The sequence below is a fragment of the Globicephala melas genome, chromosome 10, assembly GCF_963455315.2.
Source record: "Globicephala melas chromosome 10, mGloMel1.2, whole genome shotgun sequence".
NCBI classification, from domain to species: Eukaryota; Metazoa; Chordata; class Mammalia; order Artiodactyla; family Delphinidae; genus Globicephala; species Globicephala melas.
Genome location: NC_083323.1, coordinates 8,329,522 through 8,356,646, shown reverse-complemented (window position 1 = coordinate 8,356,646; position 27,125 = coordinate 8,329,522). Strand labels below are relative to the sequence as shown.

The 27,125-nt window shown below is 40.3% G+C and overlaps 1 protein-coding gene across 11 annotated transcripts in view; it reads left to right on the top strand.

Annotated features, from left to right (window-relative positions):
• Nucleotides 1-27,125, top strand: part of TNRC6B (trinucleotide repeat containing adaptor 6B) — a 250,005-nt gene that overhangs the window by 157,874 nt on the left and 65,006 nt on the right. For 10 of the 11 annotated variants that reach the window (XM_060306216.1, XM_030855889.2, XM_030855886.2 and 7 more), the window contains one exon: nt 18,940-19,027. In XM_060306216.1, the coding sequence (XP_060162199.1) occupies nt 18,940-19,027 (88 nt within the window). Of the gene's footprint in view, nt 1-17,318; nt 17,378-18,939; nt 19,028-27,125 lie in introns of those variants that run through there. The other variant, XM_060306217.1, reaches the window with a different exon arrangement.

The window sequence follows — 27,125 nt, the reverse complement described above, 5'->3', positions numbered from 1 at the left end:
ATATTGCTTACTCAAATAAAATAGATTTAAAAAAATTTAAACTTCTTGTTTTGAAATAACTGTAGATTCACATGCAGTTGTAAGAAATAATATGGTGGTTAAAAAAAAAAAAGGTTTTAAGAAATAATCTTGTGTACCCTCTACCATTTCCCCCCAGTGGTAACATCTTACTCTCTCTTTTTTTAAATTAACTATATATCCCCCAGGCTGTGCATTTGATCCCTGTGACTCATTTATTTTGTAACTGGAAGTTTGTACTTCTTAATCCCTTACCTATTTCACTCATCCTCCCACCCCCACTTCTCTGGCCATCACCTGTTTGTTCTCTATGTCTGTGAGTCTGTTCTGTTTTGTCCTGTTTGTTCTTTTGTTCTGTTTTTTAGATTCCACATATAAGTGAAGTCATATGGTATTTGACTTTCTCTGTTTGATTTATTTCACTTAGCATGATACCCTCTAGGTCCATCCAGGTTGTCGCATATGGCAAGATTTCATTTTTTTATGGCTGAGTAATATTCCATTGTGTATATATATCATGTCTTCTTTCTTTTTTTTTTTTTTTTTTTTTTGGCGGTATGCAGGCCTCCCACTGTTGTGGCCTCTCCCATTGCGGAGCACAGGCTCAGCGGTCATGGCTCACAGGCCCAGCCGCTCCACGGCATGTGGGATCTTCCTGGACTGGGGCATGAACCCATGTCCCCTGCATTGGCAGGCGGACTCTCAACCACTGCGCCATCAGGGAAGCCCCTATCATGTCTTCTTTATCCACTCATCTATCAATGGACACTTAGGTGGCTTCTGTATCTTGGCTATTGTAAACAATGCTGCGGTGAACATAGGGGTGCATATACTTTTTCCAATTAGTATTTTTGTTTTTTTCAGAAAAATACCCAGAAGTTGAATTGCTGGATTGTATGGTAACTATTTTTAATTTTTTGAGGAACCTCCATACTGTTTTCCATAGTGGCTGCATTGGTTTACATTCCCACCAGCAGTGTACCAGGGTTCCCTTTTCTCCACATCCTCACCACCACTCATTTGTTGTCTTTTTTTTTTTTTTTTTTGTGGTACGCGGGCCTCTCACTCTTGTGGCCTCTCCCGTTGCAGAGCACAGGCTCCAGACGCGCAGGCTTAGCGGCCATGGCTCACGTGCCCAGCCGCTCTGCGTCATGTGGGATCTTCCCAGACCGGGGCACGAACCCGTGTCCCCTGCATCGGCAGGCAGACTCTCAACCACTGCGCCACCAGGGAAGCCCTGCTCATTTTTTAAATCAAGTTTTTGTTTTGTTTTGTTTTGGATGTTGAGTTGTATGAGTTCATTGTATATTTTGGATATTAACCCCTTATCAGATGTATCATTTGCAAATACAGTCTTTAAAATTGAATTTATCTGGTCAAAAACATTATACAATTGTCTTACAACCACCCAGCTTTTCCTTTTCTGATGCAGTAGTGTTACTAGTTTTTTTTTAATGTTTCTTTCCAGGGAGTGTCTGTTCATATATAAAGAACTATATGTAAGCCTTCTTTTTCTTACATACATGGTAATTAAAGTACACTTGTTTGCATCTTGCTTTTTAAATTTAACAATGTATCTTGAAGATCTATTTTCATTAGTACATAAAGAGCTTCCTTTTATAATTATATAGTATTTCTTGTGTGGATAAGCTATAATTCATATAACCAGCTTCCTAATTGATGGACTGACTGTTTCCGATATTTTGCCATTACAAACATGTTGCAGTGAATATCCTTTACATGCATAATCTCCCACATGTGCAGTTATTTTCCTGTGATATGCTCCTAAAAGTGAAATAGCTGAGTCAAAGACTATGTGCACTTTAATTTTGATAGAAAACTTTCAAATTGTCCTCTAGAGAGATTTTACTAGTTTATATTCTCACCAGCAACATATGTGAATCCCTTTTTCCCTGGCACCTTTGACAGCACTGTGTTTTTACAAATTTTGTCTTTGACAGTTTGTTAAGTGAAAAGTGGTATCCCAGTACAGTTTTAATATGGTGTTCTCTTATACAGAATGCAGTAGATCATCTTTTCATGTTTTAGATGTGATCTGTGAACTATGTGTTCATTTCCTTCACCTACTTTTCTATTGGATTGTTGGCCTTTTCCTTATTGATTTGTAGGAGCTCTTTATGTATTATGGAACCTAGCTCTTTATCATATAAATTGCTAATATATTTTCCCCAGCAAATACTGATCTTGCTCCTGGTGGGTTTTATCATAATAATTGTTTTAAAGTTTTTAAATATCTGTATTTTATATAGATACAGCAATCATTTGTTTATGAGATCTGAGTTTGTATCATAGTTAGAAAGTCTTTGTTCACTCTGTAATTATGAAAAGAAAAATTAGCCAGCTTCTTCAGTGCTTTAATGATTTCCTTCCTTCCTTCTTTCATTTATATTTAAACCTTTCCTTCATCTGGAGTTTATTTTCATGTAAGGTGTTGAGATATGGGTCTAATTCTCTAGAGAGTCATGGTGGTTCTTGAGTGTGTCTCAGAAATGGTGTGTATCTCATACCCCCTGTGTATCACCCATAGCCCCTCATCTGGTGCTTTATGCATAATAGATGCTTGATATGGAGGAGAAGGGGGAAGACACTGCTGCCAGAAGCAGCAGCAGCAGCCGATAGCTGGGTATTGTAAGGTGCTTTCATTCATCATATCTAATCAGCACAACCAGTCTTCAAGATAACTAGTATAACCCCCATTTTATAGATGCAGAAACTGACTTAGAAGCCAGGTAATTTGCCCAAGTTCCTACCATTAGTGTTTGAGAGATACATGTAATTTGATCTTGAAACTGTCAGACTTCAAAGATTATGTGTTTTCTCTTCACCTGGTGACCTTGGTAGAGGGCTCTGCTTGTAATTGACCGTGCTTGGATATGGGGTTGTGGGAGGTGGAATCAAAAGAACTTTGAAGATGTTGGAAACTGAGGGTCCTGAAACACACAAAAAAATACAGAAATACTGCATACATTCTTTGGACTCAATTGATATATAGAAAGCGTAATTCTTAACTGCAGGGAAAAAAAGATCTTGATCCCTTGCTTAAGAGAAATTTAAGTGTTCTCTCAGAAAAACATGATATTTACACTTAGCTATTACTGAGAGTATTAAAAACATAGATTTGAAATTCCTTAGATTTGGGTGATGCTATTAAAGATTACAATAGTAAATTACTCTCTAAAAATTTTCCTCAGGTTACCTAAGTAGAAATTAGGTACAAAACTGTGCCTTGAATATCATCTTAAATGGAATTAGGCATCCTGTATCTGATTTTGAAGCATCAAGCACAGGTACATGTTGGCTTAGTTGTTCCCAAAAGGCTGTATGTAAATCGTATTTTAAATTTTGAGTCATTTTCCCACTGTTGTATAATTTTAATTGAAAAAATGGGTCACGTAAGTTCACGAGTTATTTTTACTCTGTAGTTGGTTACTTATTAAACATGCTTATCTTTCAGAAATGTACATATCCCTCAAGGTAACTCAGTTATTATCATTCAACTTGCTAGGTTTAAATGATAACTGGCACACAAGAACATGACTTTCCATTTTTACTATTCTGAAAATAGAGCACAAATTAAGAGCATTGAGAAGTAGGGTACGACTGTCACCTGTGGAATCCTGAATTCAGAGTTGATTTCCTTCTCTGCTAATTTTTCGATACCAAGATAAGTGTCACAAATAGCACCCTTTCTCAGAGGATTTCCAGAATTAGAATAACAGGCACAGACTTAATAAAGTGATAGTGATGCTTTATAATCAGGAAGCTTACACACTGCCTGTCTCACTCACTGTTTGCAGTATACTGTGTGATCTCTGAGGAAAGGCCAAATCTCTTCCATTTTAATTTCTGAATAAAATGTTTGGCTTTCTCTTAAGGCACAGATCTAGAAAGGTGTGCAAAAATCACTTTCCCTGGAGGCCTGCAATATGATAAGACCCCTCCCACCTTGGTCAGAGGAGAGCCAAATGGATTATTGTTTGAATTCCCTTCTTTTCTCCCCCCCTTAGATCTGAGTAATGCTTTTAAAGATTTTCATGCATGCTGTTTAGCCCTGTTTCTTATGTGTGCAAGTGGCTTGCGCACATAGCCCCGAGAAAGTGGCTTGGTCAGTGAGAGAGGGTTCAGAGTCTGAAGATAATGGCTCCCAGTTGAGGGCACACACTTCCCAACTCCCTTCTCCTGTGTAGGTGGGCAACAGATCTTCCACAATCTCTCCAAACTTTCCAGACCGTTCCATTGGGAGTGCACACACAAGGGTCCGAACCTCAGACCAAGGCTTCTGACTCAGCTTCTTCAGGGATGAGGCCCTGTTGGGGATAGACATGTGGAAGCACTTCAGGCATTTTGATATCCTGGCCACTGAGTCCTCCTGGATACATGTGGACACCGCATACTCTCATGTCACATTTTAATTGCTTTAAAATTGCCTTTTAATGGAGTTTCCACTTACTGTGATTTTGATTGAATTGCTAACAATCTTACTGATTTCAAAGATCAGTTATTATACTTTATTCTCTTAATATATAGTGATTGTGTTTGACCATGCATGGAAGCAGGCAGAGAAGGCTGGAAAAGCAGTATAACAACAAAAGCACGTAAATGTTTGTGAAAGCAGCCCCACTATCTACTGTTAATAAGTTGTCAGTTCTTCCCCTAAATAACGTGTGCCTCACACTGTGGGTTCTGATTGATAAGCTTATTTTCTTTTCTGCTGAGGAACTGTGTTTCATCACTATTTTATAGTGATTTCCGGAACCCTGGCTTGGACTCCTATACCTTGTTTCTTTTCGCTTTCTTTGCTGTTGAATCCTAAGGGTAGAGTGTTTCTCTGGCTTTTGTGTGTTTGTCTGGCCCTTAAGGTTTAAACATAGTTTTTAGTGGTTCCAGGATATAAATATTAGAGTATGTGGTATAGCCCTCATCCTGATGCTGCTCCTTAGCCTGTTCGGGTACTTGTAAAACTACTCCTAATTTCAGGCTGTCTTTAGGAACCTAGCATGTTAATTGTAGCGTGTGGGAAAGTACATTCAGGAGTAAAATGTGAGATGGTGTTAACAAAGATTTATTCACCAAATCTTAGCTCTTTAAAACCTAAGGGGTCCTCTGAGCTTGAAGAACCTTAGTTTGAGGCAAGCAAAACCAAAAGAATGGTTGAAAAATTAGCAGATTTGATTCAGTTATAATATGAACACACCATATAGGTGTTACCAACTGAATGGAAACATCAGGAGAAAATCCCAGTGAACATGCTGGTAGTTTATAGCAATCCAGAGTGTTAAAGCAATGAAATATAAAGGTCTAAAAGTTCAGACATTTGCCTTATTAAGCTTTCTTTTACAGGAGGCTTCATTGCACTTAAAAATGAAACTTTACACTCATAGGAACATTATCCGTGCAGAAGCTCCAATTTAAAGATTTGCCATCTTAGGGAACAGTGTGCACAACCTGGGTGAAATTTTTTTTTTTATTTAGTTTATTTATTTATTTTTTGGCTGCATTGGGTCTTCATTGCTGCACGGGCTTTCTCTAGTTGTGGCGAGCAGGGGCTACTCTTCGTTGCGGTGCGCATGCTTCTCATTGCGGTGGCTTCTCTTGTTGCGGAGCACGGGCTCTAGGCACGTGGTTTTCAGTGGTTGTGGCTCGCGGGCTCTAGAGCGCAGGCTCAGTAGTTGTGGCGCACGGTTTAGTTGCTCCGTGGCATGTGGGATCTTCCCGGACCAGGGCTCGAACCCTTGTCCCCTGCATTGGCAGGCAGATTCTTAACCACTGCTCCACCAGGGAAGTCCCAACCTGCGTGAAATTTCAACTGATAAATCTCACTGGTACCAGTACACAGTCAGGGCTCTGCCAGGAAAACAGGCCATTCCAGGTATTCCATGTAGGAAAGAGTTTTTTCCTCTTTCTTTTATTTCAGCCCCTTATTGAGGTATAATTGACATATACTAAACTGCCTGTATTTGAAGTGTTCAGAATACACTGAATTTTGAACTGTGTATACACATGATAAGGAATGCATCCTTTATCCCCCCAAAGTCTCTTTTTGCCCATTTGTCAGTCCTCCTTTTCACCCCTTCCTGCCCCTTACCAGCCCCCAGGTAACCACTGGTCTGCTTTGTGCCCTCGTAGATCAGTTTGCATTTTCTCGAATTTAATACAGATGGAACATACAGTACTTCTCATCTGGCTTCTTTCATTCAACATAATTATTTTGAGTTTTCTCCATGTTACGTGTATCAGTAGTTCATTCCCCTTACTGCTACGAACTGTTTCATTGTATGCAATCCCACCATTTGTTGATCCATTCACCTGTTGATGCACCGTTGAGTAGTTTACAGTTTTCAGCTCTTTCAAATAAAGCTGCTGTGAATAATTCATTTAGAAGTCTCTGTATCGGATGTATGCTTTCTTTTCCCTAGGGTAAATACCTAGGCAAGGAAAGGCTGGGTCATGTAGTAGGTGTCTGACTTTTTAAGAAAATGCCAAACTGGTTACCACGTAACATTCCCACCATGAGAGGGTTCCAGTTGCCAAGACTTGGTATGGTCCATTTAAAAAATTTTGGACATTCTAATAAGTATGCATGTGGTATCACCTCACTGTGGTTTTAATTTGTTTTTTCTTAATGACTGATGATGTTGAACATCTGTTTATGTGCTTATTTGCCACATCTGTGCATCTTTGGTGAAGTGTCTGTTCAAATCTTCTGCCCGTTTGAAAAATTGGGTTTTCATATTAATGAGTTTGGAGGGTTCTTTATATATCTGGACGCACATTCTTTATCATACAAGTGATTTGCAAATATTTTCTCCCGGTCTGCTGCTCTTTTTGTTCTCTTAACAGCATCTTTTGGCGAGCAGAAGTCCTTAATTTTGATGAATCAACTTTATCAGCTTTTTTTCTTTTGTGGATTGTGCTTTTGGTGTTGTAGCTAAGAAATAATTTGCCTAACCCAAGATCACAAAGATTTTCTTTTCTGTGTTTTCTTTTAGTTTTATATTCAGGTCTTCGATCCATTTTGAGTTAATTTTTGTATGTGGTGTAAGGTATGGGTTGAGGTTCTTTTTAAACATATGGCTATTCAGTTGCTACCCCACCATTTGTTGAAAACAGACTATCCTTTCTCTGCTGAATTGCCTTTGCACCTTTTTTGAAAATCAGTTGTCCATTTCTGTGTCAATCTATTTCTGGAATCTGTTCTATCCCATTGAACTTTTTGTCTATGCCGCTGCCAATACTGCGCTGTCTTGATTACTGTACCTTTATAATAAGTCTGGGTGTCAGGTTGTGTGAGTCCTCCAAATGTTCTTTTTAAACCTTGTTGGCTATTCTGGGTCCTGATGAATTTTAAAAAGAGCTGGTCAGTTTCTACAAAAAAAAAAGTCATGCTGGGATTTTGATAGGGATTGTGTCAAATCTGTACATTAATTTTGGGAGAATCCACATCTAAACAGTGTTGTCTTCCAATCCACATCTAAACAATGCTGTCTTCCAATCCGTGAACACAGTATCTCTCTCCACTTATTTAGGTTTTAAAATTTTTCTCTCATCAGTATTTTATAGTTTTCAGTGTACAGGGATTGGACATTTTTTTTTATCAGATTTATCCTTAAGTATTTTGTAAGTTTTGATGCTACTATAATAGGATTTTTTACAATTTCAATTTCTGATTGTTTGTTGCTAGTATATAGAAATAGAATTGATTTTGTATATTGATCTTATATCCTGCAACCTTGCTAAAGTCATTTATTAATTCTGGTAGCTTTTCCTTTTGTAGAACCCATTGTACTTTCCTAGAAGAAAAGGTTTTTTATAGGGAATTAAAGGCTCACACAACCATTAGGAAGTCTGGGTGGAGTGGGGTAATGCAGGGAGACCACTGTTATTGTTGATGAAAGTAGAGTGCTGGGTTCCCAGGGAAGCAGTGATCTCAGCGGCTGCCTGCAGCTCCAGTATGGCTCCAGTTCATCTGGAAGCTGCTGTAAAAGTGGAAAGTCCTGTCTGCCGCTGCCTACGTGTCTGCTTGCAACTATTTTTAGAGAATACTGACTTCTGCCTTCCAGACCAAGAGAGAGCCTCTCATTGGCTGTGTCCAACCTAGACCAGACAGAGAAAGGGATTCTGGGAAATGTTGTTCCAGCCCTTTCCCTGCAGTGCAGGGAAGACTGTAGGAGGCCGCAGTGGTAGGCCGACAGACAGTCTGGCACAGAGGACTTTGGGAGAGACACATGTGAGATCGTGCACACAGTCTTGGAGAAGTAACTTAGCAGTACTGTGAAAAATAGGGGTGTGAGGTAGCTGTAACTCAGAAAGATGTGATTGCTAAGAAGGCAAACTGGCTCTTTGACTGTTTTGGCAGTGAAATATTATCTGGGACAAAGAAGTGGCAGGTCTACTCTATTTGGTCCTGCTTTAACCGATAATTGGATGCGTGTAGACAAACTGGACATGTTTAGGGGATAATGACCCCAGTGGTGAGGGGGCAGAAAACCAGGTCACATGTGAAATGTTTGAAGAAACTGAGAAAGCGTCAGGGATGCATGATAGATGACTACAAATACGGATTTAGAAGACTTACCTTGTGCGGTCTGAAAAGGAAGGCTTAGGACCGGTGGGTGGCAGCTATAAGGAGGTAATTTCGAAAGCAATGTAGAGAACTTCCTACACAGCTGCACTAAGATTGAATAGAAGGTTTTGTTATAGATTGCTGGGCTGCATGGCAACAGTATATAAAGTATAAGAAGAGTCATTTCAAATTAGGTATTCCTCAGGCACCATTCTAACCCTGCCGGGTTTCGCAGGGAAAAACCTCCTGCATTGTTGGTTATAACTTTTGCCACATGGAATTTTTGAAAGTGAAAACAAGGTCTTTTAAATGCATTATCTTCCTTTATTTGATTTGAGTAATTCCAAATAAACCTATTCCTTGCATGTGCCTCATCTATGGAAAGTGGGGGAATTTGTGAGATGCTTAGAATCAGAGGTTATATATGCAAAAGTATTATTGCCATATTTAATTGATTCTGAAACGCAAATTCTTTTCATGTTTGACATACCTGAAACCTGCACGTACCCTGCAGTTGATGGTCCCCTTCAACTATTGATGCCTTACATTTGCTGTCATCATGGATTTTTTGCCTGCACACATTTGGTCCTAGCTATTCCTGATGTCATCGTTTCAATTGAATTTTATGCATATTTGGTATTACACAAGTTGTTTAATTGACTTTTAATATATCTTTATGAAGATTACACTGTAATTTGGCACTGAAACACAGATGGGAATAGCAAGGCATAAGCTTGATGTTAATGAGGTTAATATTTATCCTTGGAGAAGTAACTACAATTCCATAATTTCCTAGAAAGAACAACCAAGTAAGTGCATTGTACCTGTGCTATTCAAAGTAAGGTCCAGGAACCAGCAGCTTGTTAGAAATGGAGAATTGTAGGTCCCAACCCACACCTACTAAATAAGAATCTGCATTTTAACAAGATTCCCATTAAAGTTTGAGAAGCATTGCTTTGCACAGCCTCGTGTAGAAAGGTAAGTCATATGTAGGAGAGGTGTTAATTTTGTTGCCGACACACAAAAGAATAGCCTATTGCATATTACACAATGCAATTGAAGGCAGGAGAAATTTCTGCATCCCTCTAAATTAATGAAAAATATACTTACCTTAATTTTTCTAGGTTTAATATTACTGTTTTCTTCCCATGAGCCACTCAGTGTTAGAATGATTTTGATGCCTCTGTGCTGTTTGGCCTTGTCTACTAATTTAATATCATGTGCAAATTACATTAACATCCCATTAAATTCCCTCAGTCAGATCCTGCAAATGAAAAAATGTTAAGAACAAATCCAACACAGATCTTTGGAGTATCCTGCTTTGTAATTCCTCTGCTGAGATGGATTTATTCCAACATGCTCTCTTTCTGTGTGCATTTTTAATTAAAAACACTCTAAATGGATACTTCTGGCACTTTGCTTAACTCTTTTCTTTGCACTCCTTTTGTTAATTTTCCTCACTCCAGATATGTGTGGTATCATTAATCCTTAATTGGTTATGAATGTTAATGCTTTTGTGTCTAGTTATTTTCTTACTATTTTATAAATTGCCGAGATTACCGTTTGTCTTTTAAGGAAATAAACGTCTATACAAGTCACATATATTACATGTGCTTTGGAAAGCTTATATATATATCTGTGTTGGACAGAGTTCTTAGTGTCAGACAATAGAATTAATTCACTCTCACTGGTGCCAGGGGTTTATTAAATGGTGATGCTGTCTCACAGATCCTTGGGAATCACACCACGGAACTGGCGGCCCCACGGGAGCTTTTTCCTCTTACTGTACATTCAGGAAACCGCTGTTAGAGGTTTTGGCTCCAGGACCACATCATGTCTGCTCCCTGAGAAGAGGGGTGCCCTGTGCCCTGTCAGTTCCCTAGTAAAGTCATGCACGAGCGCAACTTATTGGCAGGACATAAGTCACATTTCAATCTCTAGTTGTAAGGGAGTCTGGGAAATAGGCCAGAAGGGGCTTGGAGTTGATATTGGCTGAATTGATGCACTTATCCACCGCAAAGTCAAATAATAGCTTTTATTACTAGTACAGCACTAAAATTCTCAGTAGAAAGATGATGTTACGAATTGCATGGTAGAGGAGCATTTTAAATATCCTGTGGTATCATATTTATCACAAATCTAACGTACTGAAGACGCAAGGAACCTTGACTGATAAAACTGTAACAATTTGAATACATTAGAGTGAAGGGTAGATTCTAGAATATTTGACGGAATGCATTTCTGTGAATGTCAGGACTAAAATGTTTTCTAAAATTCTTTTTGACTCTTATGTGACTTTCATAAAGAGCTGTTAAAAGAATTGTTTAAAGTAGAAGTCCTTAAAAAATTTTAAACAGATAACTAAAAGATGAGTCAATGTTTGAGGCTCTTTTTTTTAAATTAATATCTTTATTGAGATAATTGTAAATTCACATGCAGTTGTAAGAAATAACACGTCGAGATTCCAGGTACCTTTTACCCAGATTCTGCCGATGGTTTCTTCTTGCAGAACTGTGGTACAGTATTACAGCCAAGATACTGACAGATATAACTCACCGATCTTATTTAGATTTCCCCAGTTTTACTTGTGCTTATTTGTGTATGTGTGTGTTTAGTTCTATAGTCTTGTCACATGTAGGTTCGTGTATCCACCACCACTAACAAGATACAGAAGATGCATCACCATAAGGACCACTAGTGTCACCCTTTTTTATAATCACCCTGCCTCACCCCACCTCAACCCCTCAATCCCTAACAACTACTTCATTCATTGACAACATTCATGACAGCAACATTCATTTCAGAATGTTCTGTAAATAGAATCATACAGGATGTAACCTTTGGGATTGGCTTTTGGGACTCCCTTACAACAATTGGCTCACTTACCATAATTCCCTGGAGATTCATCCAAGTTGTTGATGTATTGATAGCTTGTTCTTTTACGGTATTGGTTTGCTTCTGGCACGTTTCACATGTTGGATGGATCTGTTGTATCCGTTCGGGTCTGTCTGCCTCAATTGTGTAGAGTTGGTTAGGAACTGGGACCAAAGGTGCCGCCACACTTACTGACCAGAGAGCATCAGGTGTTGTGGCCAGTTATCCCCACCTTCAAGAAAAGAAAGATGCTCTTTATATCTGGACACATTTTCCTGTTAAGATGAACCCTGTCTGTTTAGCTGAATTGAGGTTCTTAGTATCTTTACACTCCAGTCAGCATATTGGTGATTACTGCTTTCAAGTATGAAATTGTCAGTCCTACCTCTACTTGATGTTTGAGGCATGATGGGTTTGTGTTTGAGCAATTCAGGAATCATTGGTCATGATTCTAGTTTGTGGGAAGAAGTTGATCTCTTACCTAGATTATTACAAACTATGAATTCACATATCCAAGGTTCTGGTACTTTCAAAACACCAATGGCACTGTAACCTGTCTTCAGAGTACCCCAGAGTGCTGGTAAAGATGGAGCGCAGAGCAAGAGCAGAGGTTCCTCCCTTGAAGATGTTGTCTGAACTGTGAGGCGAGATGCAGCTGTTTAAAAATTTAAACTGAGTGACTTCCCTGGTGGTCCAGTGGTTAAGATTCCATGCTGCCAATGCAAGGGGCCTGGGTTTGATCCCTGGTGGGGGAACTAAGATCCTACATGCCTCAACTAAGCCAACGTGCCACAACTAGAGAAGCCTGCACCCCGCGACGAAGACCCAGCTCAGCCAAAATAAATAAATAAAAAATTTTAAAAATTATCACACACACAAAAATTTAAACTGAGAGCTCCAGGAGGACAACAGCACTGCATCTAGTTTGCTGCTGGATCTTGGCCTCTAGCACAGTGCTTGGCGTGAAGTGGGCACTGAGATAAGGAAGGAAGGAAGGACGGACGTAGAACAGAAACTTTTAAGAAATGGAATGCCTAGTTCTTTTGATGTGAGCAAGGACTATTACAAGATAAGTACAGAAAACTCTGAAGGGTGTGTGTGGGGTTTTGCTGTGGGGGGTTGGGGAAGGGAGAGAGAAGAATATTCCTCCCCCCCAAAAATAAAGCCCCAAATACACACCATGCACTGTCCCATCTCAGGACCCTTGTGTTTATTGTTCTCTCAGCCTGGTTGGTCACTCTTCTCCCAGATAATTTTCTGCATTTCGGTCTCTCACTGCCTGAGAGAGGCCTTCTGGGAGCATCTTGTGTAAAGTAGCTCACCATCTTCCCTGTCCCTTCCCTCTTGGTCACTCTCTAGCCCCTTTCCCAGCATTATTCTCTTCATGGCATTTGTAATGATTTCCTGGTGTTGTGTATGTGTGTGTCTGTCTCTGTCTAGACTGTCAGCCTCTGAGGCCACTGTTACATGCCCAGTGCCTAGATTAAGACCTGGCACATAATAGTAACTCGGCGTATGTTTGTTAAGTGATTTAATTAGGTGCTTTGAGGCTTTTCTCTTGAACACGTGTCCCACGGAAGGGATAGAAAAGTGTCGCTTGCTCCGTAATCATGCATTTTGGTAACATTTAGTAGAGGGCCTAGTGTGTCCTGGTATTTGTGCTCAGTGCATATGATAAGAGAAAGGGCAACTCCCCTGCGTCCAGAGACTTCATTGGTAGCAAACGTAGACCTATTTGGCTTGCTGTTCTACAGTGTGATGGGTGCTCTGAGGGAGGCATGCCAGCCCCTGGGACAGAAGCAGGAGCTCTGGAAGTGTTGACCCGGAGGGGAGAAATGGGCCTTTTCATTGAAGGTGAGAATTAGAGGTATCGGAAGTGTTGGTTATGTGTGTGCACCCCAGTCCCAGGTTGCTTCCTTACTCAGTTATCAGGAGATGCGTCCCGGTTAGTTTGAAAAGTGCAGTCACTCTCACGAGAGCCCTGCTCCCTCTCTGACCTCATCTGCCGCTGTCTCCCTCACTCCCTCTGCTCCAGCCTCCTTGCCAAACACCCCCGTGTCATTCCTTCACACTTACTGTTCCCTCTGCCTGGAGTGCTCTCTCCCAGGTAGTCGCATCTCCCTCGCCTTGTGGGTCTCCATTCCTAGGCCACCTTATCAGAGAGGCCTTTTCTAACCCTTCTTCAGCTCACCCTGCCCCGTCCTCCTCGAGGCACTTGTTGCCACCTGAAATGTATATTTGATACGTGTACTTCGTCGTATCTTGGTTGATGCCTATCTACCCCACTGGAACGTAAGCCCGCCCGAGAGCTGGGGTTTGGTTTTGTTTCTGCTGATCTCCAGTGCTTAGGAAAGTGCCTAGCTCACAGATGTTTGTTAAAGAAATGGGTCAGTCCCTGGGCATCCTGGTAGAAGGGAAGTGAGACACAGAGGAGCCCCCAAACCAGCTCTTTCTCCCAGAGCTCTGGTCAAAGCAGCCATGCTATAGAAAAGTCATTTTACATGCCCTGGTGCTGCCAGTGACTGATAGCATCTGCCTTGGAACCCCTCGAGGGCCAGACAAGAGGCACGGCAGAGGTGGTGAGGTGTACAGAGGAGGGCGAGTTTCTTGTGAATTGGAGTTGTCAGGGAAGGCTTTATTGAAGCAGACAGATATTGAGCTAAGGCTTGACAACGGGGTAAGATGTCATTGGGCAACAAAAAGGAGGAAGGTTTTTGTGTCAGGTCTGCACAGTGGATGAGGGAAGTGTAGAATTTGGAACTGTACTGTGAATGGCCCTGGATGTCAGCTCGAGGGAATTGTCATCTGGATATTACAGCTCTGGACATCCCCAGCATGGCCTCAGACCCTTGGAGGCTTTGGATGTGAGAAGCAGCAGGTTTTTAGGAATGTCAGCATCGTTATTCTTCAGTGTTCTGAACTTGCATGCAAAACAGGAGTCTTGCTCTGCCTCAGCTCAGGTGAATATTGGATAATCTCCCCTTTTATTCAGATATTGCCTTTCTCAAAAAAAACTCACTTGTGGGCTTCCCTGGTGGCGCAGTGGTTGAGAGTCCGCCTGCCGATGCAGGGGACATGGGTTCGTGCCCTGGTCCGGGAAGATCCCACATGCCGCGGAGCGGCTGGGCCCGTGAGCCATGGCCTCTGAGCCTGCGCATCCAGAGCCTGTGCTCCGCAACGGGAGAGGCCACAACGGTGAGAGGCCCGCAAAAAAAAAACAAAACAAAATAAAACTCACTTGTACATACTTCTTGCAACTAATGGTTATTTATAAAAAAAGAAAAAAGAAGAAGAAGAAGAAAGAAGGAAACTGTTGATTTTCTTCACTTTGGACATTTTTTAAGAGTAGTTTTGGCTTTTTATCATTGTAGATTTATTCTCGATTACAGTGTTTACGCTTGTATCTGGTTGTGTATTTAGAGATGGGGGAAAGTATCAATGATTTCTCCTGCTTCTAGATCTAGAAGTATTTGAAGGTTAACTGAGACCCATCTAGTCCCTGCCATTTGTATTTGATTGTTGTATGGGAGGTTTGATTTTTGAAGTATAAATAGATATGTTTTAAAGTGTAGGCTTAGCACAGGAATTTAGAGTAGTTGTTCTCAACTCCAACTACATGTTAGAACCACTTGGGGGTGGGGGCTGTGGGGAAAAAACCCCATTGATTCCTATGTAATTGATCTGGAGTACTGCCTGGGCAGTGGTTTTACTGATGTTTGTTTTTTGGTGTTTTGTTTTGGGAAACAACCTTGAACTTACTGAAAAGTTACAACTATGATTTTGGGGAAAAAAACACAACACTTTTTTCCCTTAATAATTAAAAAAAAAATTGCTGACCCAATGTCCCATCACATACATCCTTTCCCCAATAATTAGAATACTAGTGTATTTCTAAAAAACACGAACAGTCTCCTATATATGCACAATAAAACCATCAAAAAAAATTAACACTGATACATTACTACCATTTAATCTTTAGCTCCTTTTCAAGGTTTAACACTGGCCCCAGTAATGGCCTTTATAGCAAAAGGATCACACTTTGCAATTGGTGGTTGTATCTCTTTAGTCTCCTTCCATTTGGAACACTTCCCCAATCTTCCCTTAGTGTTCATTACCTTGAAACTTCTGAAGATTGCAAACCAGTAGTTTTCTAAAATGTCTCTCAATTTGGGGCTGTTTGATGTTTCCTCGTGATGATGTTCAGGTTATACGTATCATAGGAGTGATGCTGTGTTCTCAGAGCATCCAATCAGGTGACTCATAATTTCAGTTTGTCCCATTATTGATATTCACATAGATTATTGATTAAGGTAGTGTCTGCCAGGCTTCTCCTCTGTATAATTACTATTTTCTCTTTTATAATCAGTAAGTATTTTTATGGTGTGATGCTTTAAAACTCTATTACATTCCTTGTCATTTTCAATGTATTCATTTACTTATTTCTATCTGTATAGACTGATGTTTTCCTGTTTTATGCAATGGCCTGTAATCTGTTACTATCATTACTTATTTTTATTGTCATATTGTCCCAGATGTAGCTTGTAGGAGCCCCTTCAAGCCTTTGTGACCATTTGACGTGTCCCATCATTTGTAGATTTCCTTGCTTCTTGGCAAATAGGCATTCCAGGCTCATTTTGTGTGTTCCATGTTCAAGCCCCCAAATTAGCTCTTTTTCCAAAGAACTCTGGTTCTCTTAGTAAAGAATGGTATTTAGAAGACATAATCTGGGTTCGAGGTGTGTTATACCTACAGTATTTGGACGTTGCTTGTTCCCAAGCCCTCTCAGTGATAGAGCTAGACAATAAGCGTGTGTGTTTGCATACATGAAGGAAATATACACATATGGGCACACAAAGTTACATCTACTTTTTTTGTTATGTCAGTCTGTATGTGTTAAAAATCATGAGTTCATGCCAATAACTAATTCTGATCCAACGTTACAGGGTTCATTTGAGATTTCTCCTTTTCCATTTGGTAACTCCTTTTTTCAGTAGTGAGAAACCTGATTGTCATCATCGTTAATATATTTACTTATTGGTCAATCCCCCATATGTAATGGATCTCCCATCACCACCACCATAGATGCCTTCCCTGCATGGATGCCCTCTTCACCCCTGTTAGGCTCTGATGCAGCATAGAGATGTTTTAAAGCTCCCCAAATGGTACTAACGTGCAGCCAAGATAGAGCACAACCGAATTAGAAGAAAAGTGAACCCCACACTTTCTGATTCATTATTAAGCAAATGGTAGGTTTTTAAGTCAGGCTTGGTTTGGGAAAATAAATTCTTCCTAAGGAAGTGAAATTTAAAGAGAAGACTCAATTCTACCAACACACGGAGTAAAAGATCAGGGTGAAAGCACAGCCTGTCTCCTGGAAAGCTTTGAAAAATATTTGTTTTGGAAATAAATCTGCTTGTAGTGAACATAAATTTCAGTCCCTTTCCCTGAATTACCTGTTTATAGGAAAAAATATTTGAAAAGCTTAGTTGTTTTTTAAAAAGGTGTCTCATTAAAGACTTACTGCTTTATCTTCTGTTTCCAATGTTTATCACTTGACATATTGAAATAGTAATGTATAAAACGGATCACACAATTCTAAAAAAAAAAAAAGACTGCTTTTTATTTTTCTACATTGCATTTAAAAAATAAACTTTTAGTTTTGCAACTTAATGCTTTTTAGAGCATTGAATATTTAAACAGGAGATATTCAGGCTGTGGTTGCTCTTTTTCTGTAGTCAGTTTTAGTTTAAAATATGGAAATCAAGTTACAGTAACTGGGTCATGAGGAACCCCATCTTCTTCCATTTGCAGCCAGAGGAAGCGAGAGGCCGTAGGAGCCAAATATAACAGGATCTGTGGCCAGCCTACCTTAGATGGTCAACATCTATCTTGCCAATTTTCGTAAGTCCATTTTCTTAAAGCAGTCCACGGCTGCAAGTGGATTTTCACCAAGAACTTCACACTTAGGCTGATGGCACACAATCTGACTCCAAAGAAATCCAGCCTTAAACCTAAGGAAATTACAATAAAATCTCTTCCTTGATTTTATTTTTGAAGTGTTCATGGAAGTTGCCTTGGACTATGAATCGTGGACTTTAGGCTTTTGTATATTAACGCCCAGAGATACAGAAGGAGAAAGGGCAGTATTTGTGAATGTAGAAAGAGCCACTGAAAACTTGATATATAGGTAAAGCACTTATTTTTTGTTTGTTTATTAGTTCTTGTTTTCTATAAATAAAGCACTATTTACCTATTCATGAGAGTGTGCCTCAGTGTGGGTCCTCAGTTCCTTTTAGGTAGGTTGAGTGAGTTTCACTCCCCAAACTTGAGTCCTTCAAGGACCATCTTTGTGATCTTTGTCACGTCTGCAAACATTCAACATTTTTCTTTAATTTCTCTGACATTTAATTTAGCCTTTTTCTAGGTGATATCTGTGCAACCGTGGACTCGGTGTGTCGGATCACCTAAAATCACAAGTACTGCAGGCAGCATCTGCTCAGAGGTTGGAACTGGGAGCTGGATCCCTAACTCTCCTTCCAGCTCTGAAATTCAATAAGCATGGCGTCTGGAGTTTCCTGCCTTGTGGCTACACCACAAGGTTAAACCAGTGGTTGTTTATGCATTTTTCCCAGTCAATACATAGAAGTTGACAGCCTTCTATATATATTTGAATATTAGACTATAGGTAAGAATATAATATATAGTAGAATAAATATTACATTTTACAGTTATTTTTCAAATGTGAGGTATAAGTTACAGTTTCTTAGGATTCAGCATGTTTCTTCAACTAGATTTTTTTTATGTTTTATTTTAATTGAGGAGAGCAAAACCTGATGATCTTAATTGTCAAATCACCCAATAGGGAATACATGGGTTTGTAGGACCTTCAATACTGCCTTAAAAACACAAGTAGAAAACATGTAAAACATACAGTGTTAATAATGCAGAAGAAAAATATGGAATTTAGAACATAGGGTTTTATGTTCACCGCTCTGAAGCTGTCATGGGAAAACACCTAAGTTATGATAAATACCTGTGTACCAAAACTGAAGTCATGTTCTGCATTATTTGTGAGGAATATTGTCAGAAGCCAACTGGATGTTGTCATATATTCAAATCAGGTTCTTTGCTGAGTGGAAATACATTAATCTCTTGTGTGTGTGTGTGTGTGTGTGTGTGTGTGTGTGTGTGTGTTAGGAAGATATTATAAAGCCTCTCTTTAATGGGTTTCTTTAAAACCAAACTTAATGTCATGTTTTGCAAAGGGGGTTACAAACCAAAATAAAGGGGATAACTAAATGTGGTGAGTTTTATGTATCCTCCTAGCTTAAGTAGAATACTGTGCTCTGCTCAGTCAGAGATGAAATGTTTGTTGCCTTGCCTACCATCTATAAGCATTTAATTTGCTACACAAATAAACTGTGGATAGAGATGTTTAACCTTGTGTGACATTACTTTAACAGAGAGAAGGAGCAAGAAAGGGAAGAACAGTTAATGGAAGACAAGAAAAGGAAGAAAGAGGATAAAAAGAAAAAAGAAGCCACTCAGAAGGTGGGTTTTACCAATTGAAGTCTGTCTTTACGTAGCCAAGCATCTAGAATAAGTAACTGCCTTAGTTTGGATACCTGACAATCTTAATAATGCTACTTGAGGCATTAATTTACTTAAGAGTTTTAAGATTTGAAAGTGGGAGAAAGTTAAAGACCTGCATTTGTTACCATAAAGTAGATGTTAAATTAATGCTATAGCTGATTTTATTGAAAACAACAGTAAACAATACTGAGAAAAGCAAGAGAGTTACCGACACTTAAATGCTTGTACTGTTTCCTTATTTGTGTCATGATTAATCTCCATTTTCTTAAGCTTGTAGAATAACTTTTCAAAGCTTGCCATTTGCCCTGATCTTGTCCTTCTGGTCCACCTACAACATTATCATTTACATGAGTCTACCTTTTGATAATTCTGTAAAGAAATCTCCCTCAGAGAGGATCTGGTGGGCTTGCTTCATGCTCTGGGGGAGATAGTATTGCACAGCTTTGAGGCATTTGCTTGGGGAAAAAAAGATGCTAAAAGAAAAAAAGACAGAGCTTCCCTGGTGGTGCCGTGGTTGAGAATCAGCCTGCCAATGTAGGGGACACGGGTTCAAGCCCTGGTCCAGGAAGATCCCACATGCCGCAGAGTGACTAAGCCCGTGAGCCACAACTACTGAGCCTGCGCTCTAGAGCCTGCAAGGCACAACTACTGAGCCGGCGTGCCTAGAACCCGTGCTCCGCAACAAGAGAAGCCACCGCAATGAGAAGCCCGCTCACCACAATGAAGAGTAGCCCCCGCCCTCTGCAACTAGAGAAAGGCTGCGCGCAGCAACAAAGAACCAACACAGCCAAAAATAAATAAATAAGTAAATTTATAAAAAAGAAAAAAAGACATAGGACTGACAGCTGTCAACTGTCAAGTCTTAGTTGAAGTGTTTGCCTGACAGTGTTGTGGGGAACAGAGAGTGGGTAGACCTCCCCGCCCTGCCCCCTCTGCTGAAGAGCGTGCCCCTCTGCCCTGGCCACTGTCTGAGCTAACTTCCCCCACTTCACTGCAGACTCTGGCTCGGCACGGTTGCATTTCTGCCTTTGCAAAGTGCCCGGCAGAATCACTTTGCCTCTAGTTCTTGTTACCACCACCTGAAGCACTTGGGAAGCAGGGCCTCAGTGTGAGGCAGGTTTGAGGGTCCCTGCTGTGGAGCCAGGTTACTGAAGCTAAGTTCATGGAGGGGAAACAGTTACCAGCTTCAGAGGGAACTCTAGATTTAGAAACAGACTCTAGAAATTCGAACTCAAGGGACACTACAAGTTACCCCAGCACTGTTGGATAGAGTGTTTCCCATTATTCTGTTCTCTGAATTATTGAAATCATTTGGGAGTGCGGGCACAAAAAAAAACAGTGGAAATATTTTCTGAATTGGATTGCATATGACGCTGCCACATTAAACATGTGAAATGTAATTTATCTTTTCTTCAAGACTTAATTAAAAGGAATATTTATTATTGTTTGGTGCTGTAATAGACTACTATGCTCTTTAAGGTTTTGTCTGCTTTTAATTGTGTTTCTGGTTCTGTTAATAGTGGTGTGCTCACCATCACATCTTCATGCTGTCAGGGTACCTGCTTCTAATCTGAGCTTGTTAGAACTGCCTAAAATGACAGTAAAGAGCCTGAATAAAAATGTCAGATGACGACCCAGAGGCTTTTTTTTTTTTTTTTTTGCAGTACGTGGGCCTCTCACTGTTGTGGCCTCTCCCGTCGCGGAGCACAGGCTCCAGACGCACAGGCTCAGCAGCCATGGCTCACAGGCCCAGCCGCTCCACGGCATGTGGGATCTTCCCGGACTGGGGCACGAACCCATGTCCCCTGCATCGGCAGGCGGACTCTCAACCACTGCGCCACCAGGGAAGCCCCCAGAGGCTTCTTTTTTATACTTGGTGGATACTGCCACATTCCACGTCACCAAGGTTGTGATGTGCGGGTCCACCAGCTCTAGGGTATCAGGGGCATTGTACCCACATGCAGTGACCTTCCTACAGGAGTGATGGGATAGTGAACCTCAGTGTAGGCTTCCTTCCTTCCTCCCTCCCTCCCTCCTTCCCTCCCTCCCTTCCTTCTTTCCTTCCATTTATGGCTGCCTTGGGTCTTCGTTGCTGTGCGTGAGCTTTCTCTGGTTGCAGCAAGTGGAGGCTGCTCTTTGTTGCGGTGCGCGGGCTTCTCATTGCGGTGGCTTCTCTTGTTGTGGAGCACGGGCTCTAGGCGTGCGGGCTTCAATAGTTGTGGCACGCGGGCTCAATAGTTGTGGCTCGTGGGCTCTAGAGCACAGGCTCAGTAGTTGTGGTGCACGGGCTTGCTCTGTGGCACATGGGATCTTCCCGGACTGGGGCTCGAACCTGTGTCCCCTGCATTGGCAGGCAGATTCTCAACCACTGCGCCACCAGGGAAGCCCTAAGGCTTTCTTCCTTTAGGGCATTCACATTTCATCTAATAAATTGTTACAAAAATTGGATTTTGCAGTCTGTGGGAATACGTGGTTATAAGCTGGCCACTGGGGAACTTGAACAAAGGCTGGTTACAAGAAGATGCCTAATAGAGTGATTGTTTTAGGCAATTGTACAGTTCATCCTCATTCTTCACATAGATAACCATGTTTTTTAACCTGAAACGTCAATACTAGAAGTGATTAATAAAATGTGCATCTGTAAACCTTCGTTGTGGATCCTACTAAGAAAAATGATTTAAAATAAAAGATGGTGTGGATTTATTTGAGAGTGAATTGGGATTATTTATGCAGAGAATTTCATATATACAGCTGGACAGTCACCCCCGTGTATTTGCATCTGCATTAAGAACTGGTTTAAAAGTTACAGCAAAGAGGAAAATCACCATAAATGAAATTTCAAATGGTTAATTATGAACAATAAAAATTCACTCATTTTTGTTCAGAAATGTTCTAGATTGGCTGACACAGGATCTAGGCTTAACACATGGCCTTTGATATTGTTTTATCATACTGAACCATTGTGTAATTTCAGAATTAGATTCTGATTTAGCACTTTTAAGGAGCGAGCACAAAGCTCACCATGTGACCGTCTTAGTGGTTTCTGACCTCACTGTAGAGACAGCACCTCAACTAGGAGGCATAAAATGTGCTATAATGCAAAGAATGGTAGAGAATGTGCCAGAGGTTCTATAATGGGGTCATTCATTCAGTCAGTCAGCAAACGTGCTATAATGCAAAGAATGGTAGAGAATGTGCCAGAGGTTCTATAATGGGGTCATTCATTCAGTCAGTCAGCAAACATTTGTGGTGCCTCTTCCTAGTGCTTCCACATCTTTCTCTCAGCCTACCCCATTGCTTTACAATCATCTCTTTCTGTCTACCCCATTAGACTGGCTCTTAAGTTTCTCAAGACTTTATTCATATTTGTATTTCCAGTAACTAGGACAGTGCCCAGTGCAAAAGTGTCAAAAAATGTTTGTTTGGGCTTCCCTAGTGGCGCACTGGTTGAGAGTCTGCCTGCCGATGCAGGGGACACGGGTTCGTGCCCTGGTCCGGGAAGATCCCACGTGCCGTGGAGCGGCTGGGCCCGTGAGCCATGCCCGCTGAGCCTACGCGTCCGGAGCCTGTGCTCCACAGCAGGAGAGGCCACAACAGTGAGAGGCCCATGTACCGCAAAAAAAAAAAAAAAAAGTTTAATAAGTGAATGGGGATGGCGGAGTCAAGATGGCATACTAGGAGGACGTGGAATTCACATCTCCTCACAACTAGGGCACCTACCAGGCACCAGTGGGGGACCACGGACACCTAAGGGGACGGGAAGAACCCCCAGCAACGGGCTTGCAGGATCTTGGTTCCCAGGCCGGAGGTCGGGCCCGAGCTCCTGTGGTGGGAGCTCCGAGTCCAAACCACTGGACTAACAGAGAACCTCAGACCCCAAGGAATATCAGTTGGAGGGAGGCCTCCCAGAGGTCCTCATCTCAGCACCAAGACGCAGCACTATCCCACTGCCTGCAAACTCCAGTGCTGGACCTCTCAGGCCAAACAACCAGTAAGACAGGAATACAGCACCACCCATAAAAAAAAAAAAAAAATGAAATGACAAAAAAATGTTACAGACGAAGGAGAAAGGTAAAAACCTACAAGACCAAATGTAGACGAAATAGGCAACCTACCTGAAAAAGAATTCAGAGTAATGATAGTAAAGATGATCCAAAATCTCAGAAACAGAATGGAGAAAATACAAGGAACATTTAACAAGGATCAAGGAGAACTAAAGAGCAAACAAACAGTGATGAACAACACAATTACTAAAATTAAAAATACTCTAGAAGGAATCAATGACAGGATAACTGAGGCAGAAGAACGGATAAGTGACCTGGAAGATAAAATAGTGGAAATAACTGCCAGGGAGCAGATTAAAGAAGAAAGAATGAAAAGAACTGAGGACAATCTCAGAGACCTCTGGGACAACACTAAACACACCAGCATTGGAATTACAGGGGTCCCAGAAGAAGAAGAGAAAAAGAAAGGTACTGAGAAAATATCTGAAGAGATTATAGTCGAAAACTTCCCTAACATGGGAAAGGAAATAGTCAATCAAGTCCAGGAAGCACAGAGAGTACCATACAGGGTAAACCCAAAGAGAAACACGCCGAGACACATACTAATCAAACTAAATAAAAGAAAAAATGTTAAAAGCAGCAAAGAAAAAGCAACAAATAACATATAAGGGAATCCCCATAAGGTTAACAGCTGATTTTTCAGCAGAAACCCTGCAAGCCAGAGGGAGTGGCAGGACATATTTAAAGTGAGGGAAGGGAAGAACCTACAACCAAGATTACTCTACCCAGCAAGGATCTCACTCAGATTCGATGGAGAAATTAAAACCTTTACAGATAAGCAAAAGTTAAGAGAATTCAGCACCACCAAACCAGCTTTACAACAAATGCTAAAGGAACTTCTCTAGGCAGGAAACACAGGAGAAGGAAAAGACCTACAGTAACAAACCCAAAACAATTAAGAAAATGGTAATAGGAACATACATATCGATAATTACCTTAAATGTAAATGGATTAGATGCTCCAGCCAAAAGACGTAGACTGGCTAAATGGATACAGAAACAAGACCCGTGTATATTGCTATCTACAGGAGACCCTGTAGCTGGAGTAGCAATTCTCATATCAGACAAAATAGACTTTAAAATAAAGACTATTACAAGAGACAAAGAAGGACACTACGTAATGATCAAGGGATCAATCCAAGAAGAAGATATAACAATTGTAAATATTTATGTTCCTAACATAGGAGCACCTCAATACATAAGGCAAATGCTAACAGCCATAAAAGGGGAAGCTGACAGTAACACAATCATAGTAGGGGACTTCTAACACCCCACTTTCACCAGTGGACAGCTCATCCAAAATGAAAACAAATAAGGAAACACAAGCTTTAAATGATACATTAAAAAAGATGGAGTTAATTGGTATTTATAGGACATTCCATCCCAAAACAACAGAATACACTTTCTTCTCAAGTGCTCATGGAACATTCTCTATGAGAATGTTCATGGACAGATCATATCTTGGGTCACAAATCAAGCCTTGGTAAATTTAAGAAAATTGAAATCGTATCAAGTACCTTTTCTGACCACAACGCTATGAGACTAGATATCAATTACAGGAAAAAAAATCTGTAAAAAAATACAAACACGTAAAGGCTAAACAGTACTCTGCTAAATAACCAAGAGATCACTGAAGAAAGCAAAGAGGAAATCAAAAAATACCTAGAAACACATGACAGTGAAAACACGACAACCAAAACCTATGGGATGCAGCAAAAGCAATTCTAAAAGGGAAGTTTATAGTAATACAGTCCTACCTCAAGAAACAAACATTTCAAATAAACAACCTAACCTTACACCTAAAGCAACTAGAGAAAGAAGAACAAAAAAACTCCAAAGTTAGCAGAAGGAAAGAAATCATAAAGATCAGACTAGAAATAAGTGGAAAAGAAATGAAGGCAACAGTAGCAAAGATCAATAAAACTAAAAGCTGGTTCTTTGAGAAGATAAACAAAATTGATAAACCCTTAGCCAGACTCATCAAGACAAAAAGGGCAAAGACTCAAATCAACAGAATTAGAAATGAAAACGGAAGAGTAACAGCTGACACTGCAGAAATGCAAAGGGTAATGAGAGATTACTACAAGCAACTATATGCCAATAAAATGGACAACCTGGAAGAAATGGATAAATCTTAGAAAAGCACAACCTTCTGAGACTGAACCAGGAAGAAACAGAAAATATAAACAGACCATTCACAAGCACTGAAATTGAAACTGTGATTAAAAATCTTCCAACAAACAAAAGCCCAGGACCAGATAACTTCACAGGCAAGTTCTGTCAAACATTTAGAGAAAAGCTAACACCTATCCTTCTCAAACTCTTCCAAAATATAGCAGAGGGAGGAACACTCCCAAACTTATTCTACGAGACCACCATCACCCTGGTACCAAAACCAGACAAAGATGTCACAAAAAAAGAGAACTACAGACCAATATCTCTGATGAACATAGGTGCAAAAATCCTCAACAAAATACTAGCAGACAGAATCCAACAACACATTAAAAGGATCATACACCATGATCAAGTGGGATTTATCCCAGGGATGCAAGGATTCTTCAATATACGCAAATCAGTCAATGTGATACACCATATTAACAAATTGAAGGAGAAAAACCATATGATCATCTCAATAGATGCAGAAAAAGCTTTTGACAAAATTCAACATCCATTTATGATTAAAAAAACTCTCCAGAAAGTAGGCATAGAGGGAACCTACGTCAACAGAATAAAGGCCACATATGACAAAGCCACAGGCAACATCGTTCTCAGTGGTGAAAAACTGAAACCATTTCCTCTAAGATCAGGAACAGGACAAGGTGGCCCACTTTCACCACTGTTATTCAACATAGTTTTGGAAGTTTTAGCCACAGCAGTCAGAGAAGAAAAAGAAATAAAAGGAATCCAAATCGGAAAAGAAGAAGTAAAACTGTCACTGTTTGCAGATGACATGATACTATACATAGAGAATCCTAAACATGCTACCAGAAATCTACTAGAGCTAATCACTAAATTTGGTAGAGTAGCAGGATACAAAATTAATGCACAGAAATCTCTTGCATTCCTATATACTAATGATGAAAAATCTGAAAGAGAAATTAAGGAAACACTCCCATTTACCATTGCAACAAAAAGAATAAAATACCTAGGAATAAACCTATCTAAGGAGACAAAAGATTGTATGCAGAAAACTGTAAAACACTGATGAAAGAAATTAAAGATGATACAGACAGATGGAGAGATATACTATGTTCTTGGATTGGAAGAATCAACATTGTGAAAATGACTATACTACCCAAAGCAATCTGCAGATTCAATGCAATCCCTATCAAACTACCAAGAGCTTTTTCACAGAGCTAGAACAAAAAATTGCACAATTTGTATGGAAACACAAAAGACCACGAATAGCCAAAGCAATCTTGAGAAAGAAAAATGGAGCTGGAGGAATCAGGCTCCCTGACTTCAGACTATACTGCACAGCTGCAGTAATCAAGAAAGTATGGTACTGGCACAGAAACAGAAATGTAGATCAATGGAACAGGACAGAAAGCCCAGAGATAAACCCATACGCCTATGGTCACCTTATCTTTGATAAAGGAGGCAAGAATATACAATGTAGAAAAGACAGCCTCTTCAATAAGAGGTGTTGGGAAAACTGGACAGCTACATGTAAAAGAATGAAATTAGAACACTCCCTAACACCATACACAAAAATAAACTCAAAATGGATTAATGACCTAAATATAAGGCCAAACAGTATAAAACTCTTAGAGGAAAACATAGGCAGAACACTCTATGACATAAATCACAGCAAGATCCTTTTTGGCCCAAATCCTAGAGAAATGGAAATAAAAACAAAAATAAACAAATGGGACCTAATGAAACTTAAAAGCTTTTGCCCAGCAAAGGAAACCATAAGCAAGACGAAAAGACAACCCTCAGAATGGGAGAAAATATTTGCAAATGAAGCAACCAACAAAGGATTAATTTCCA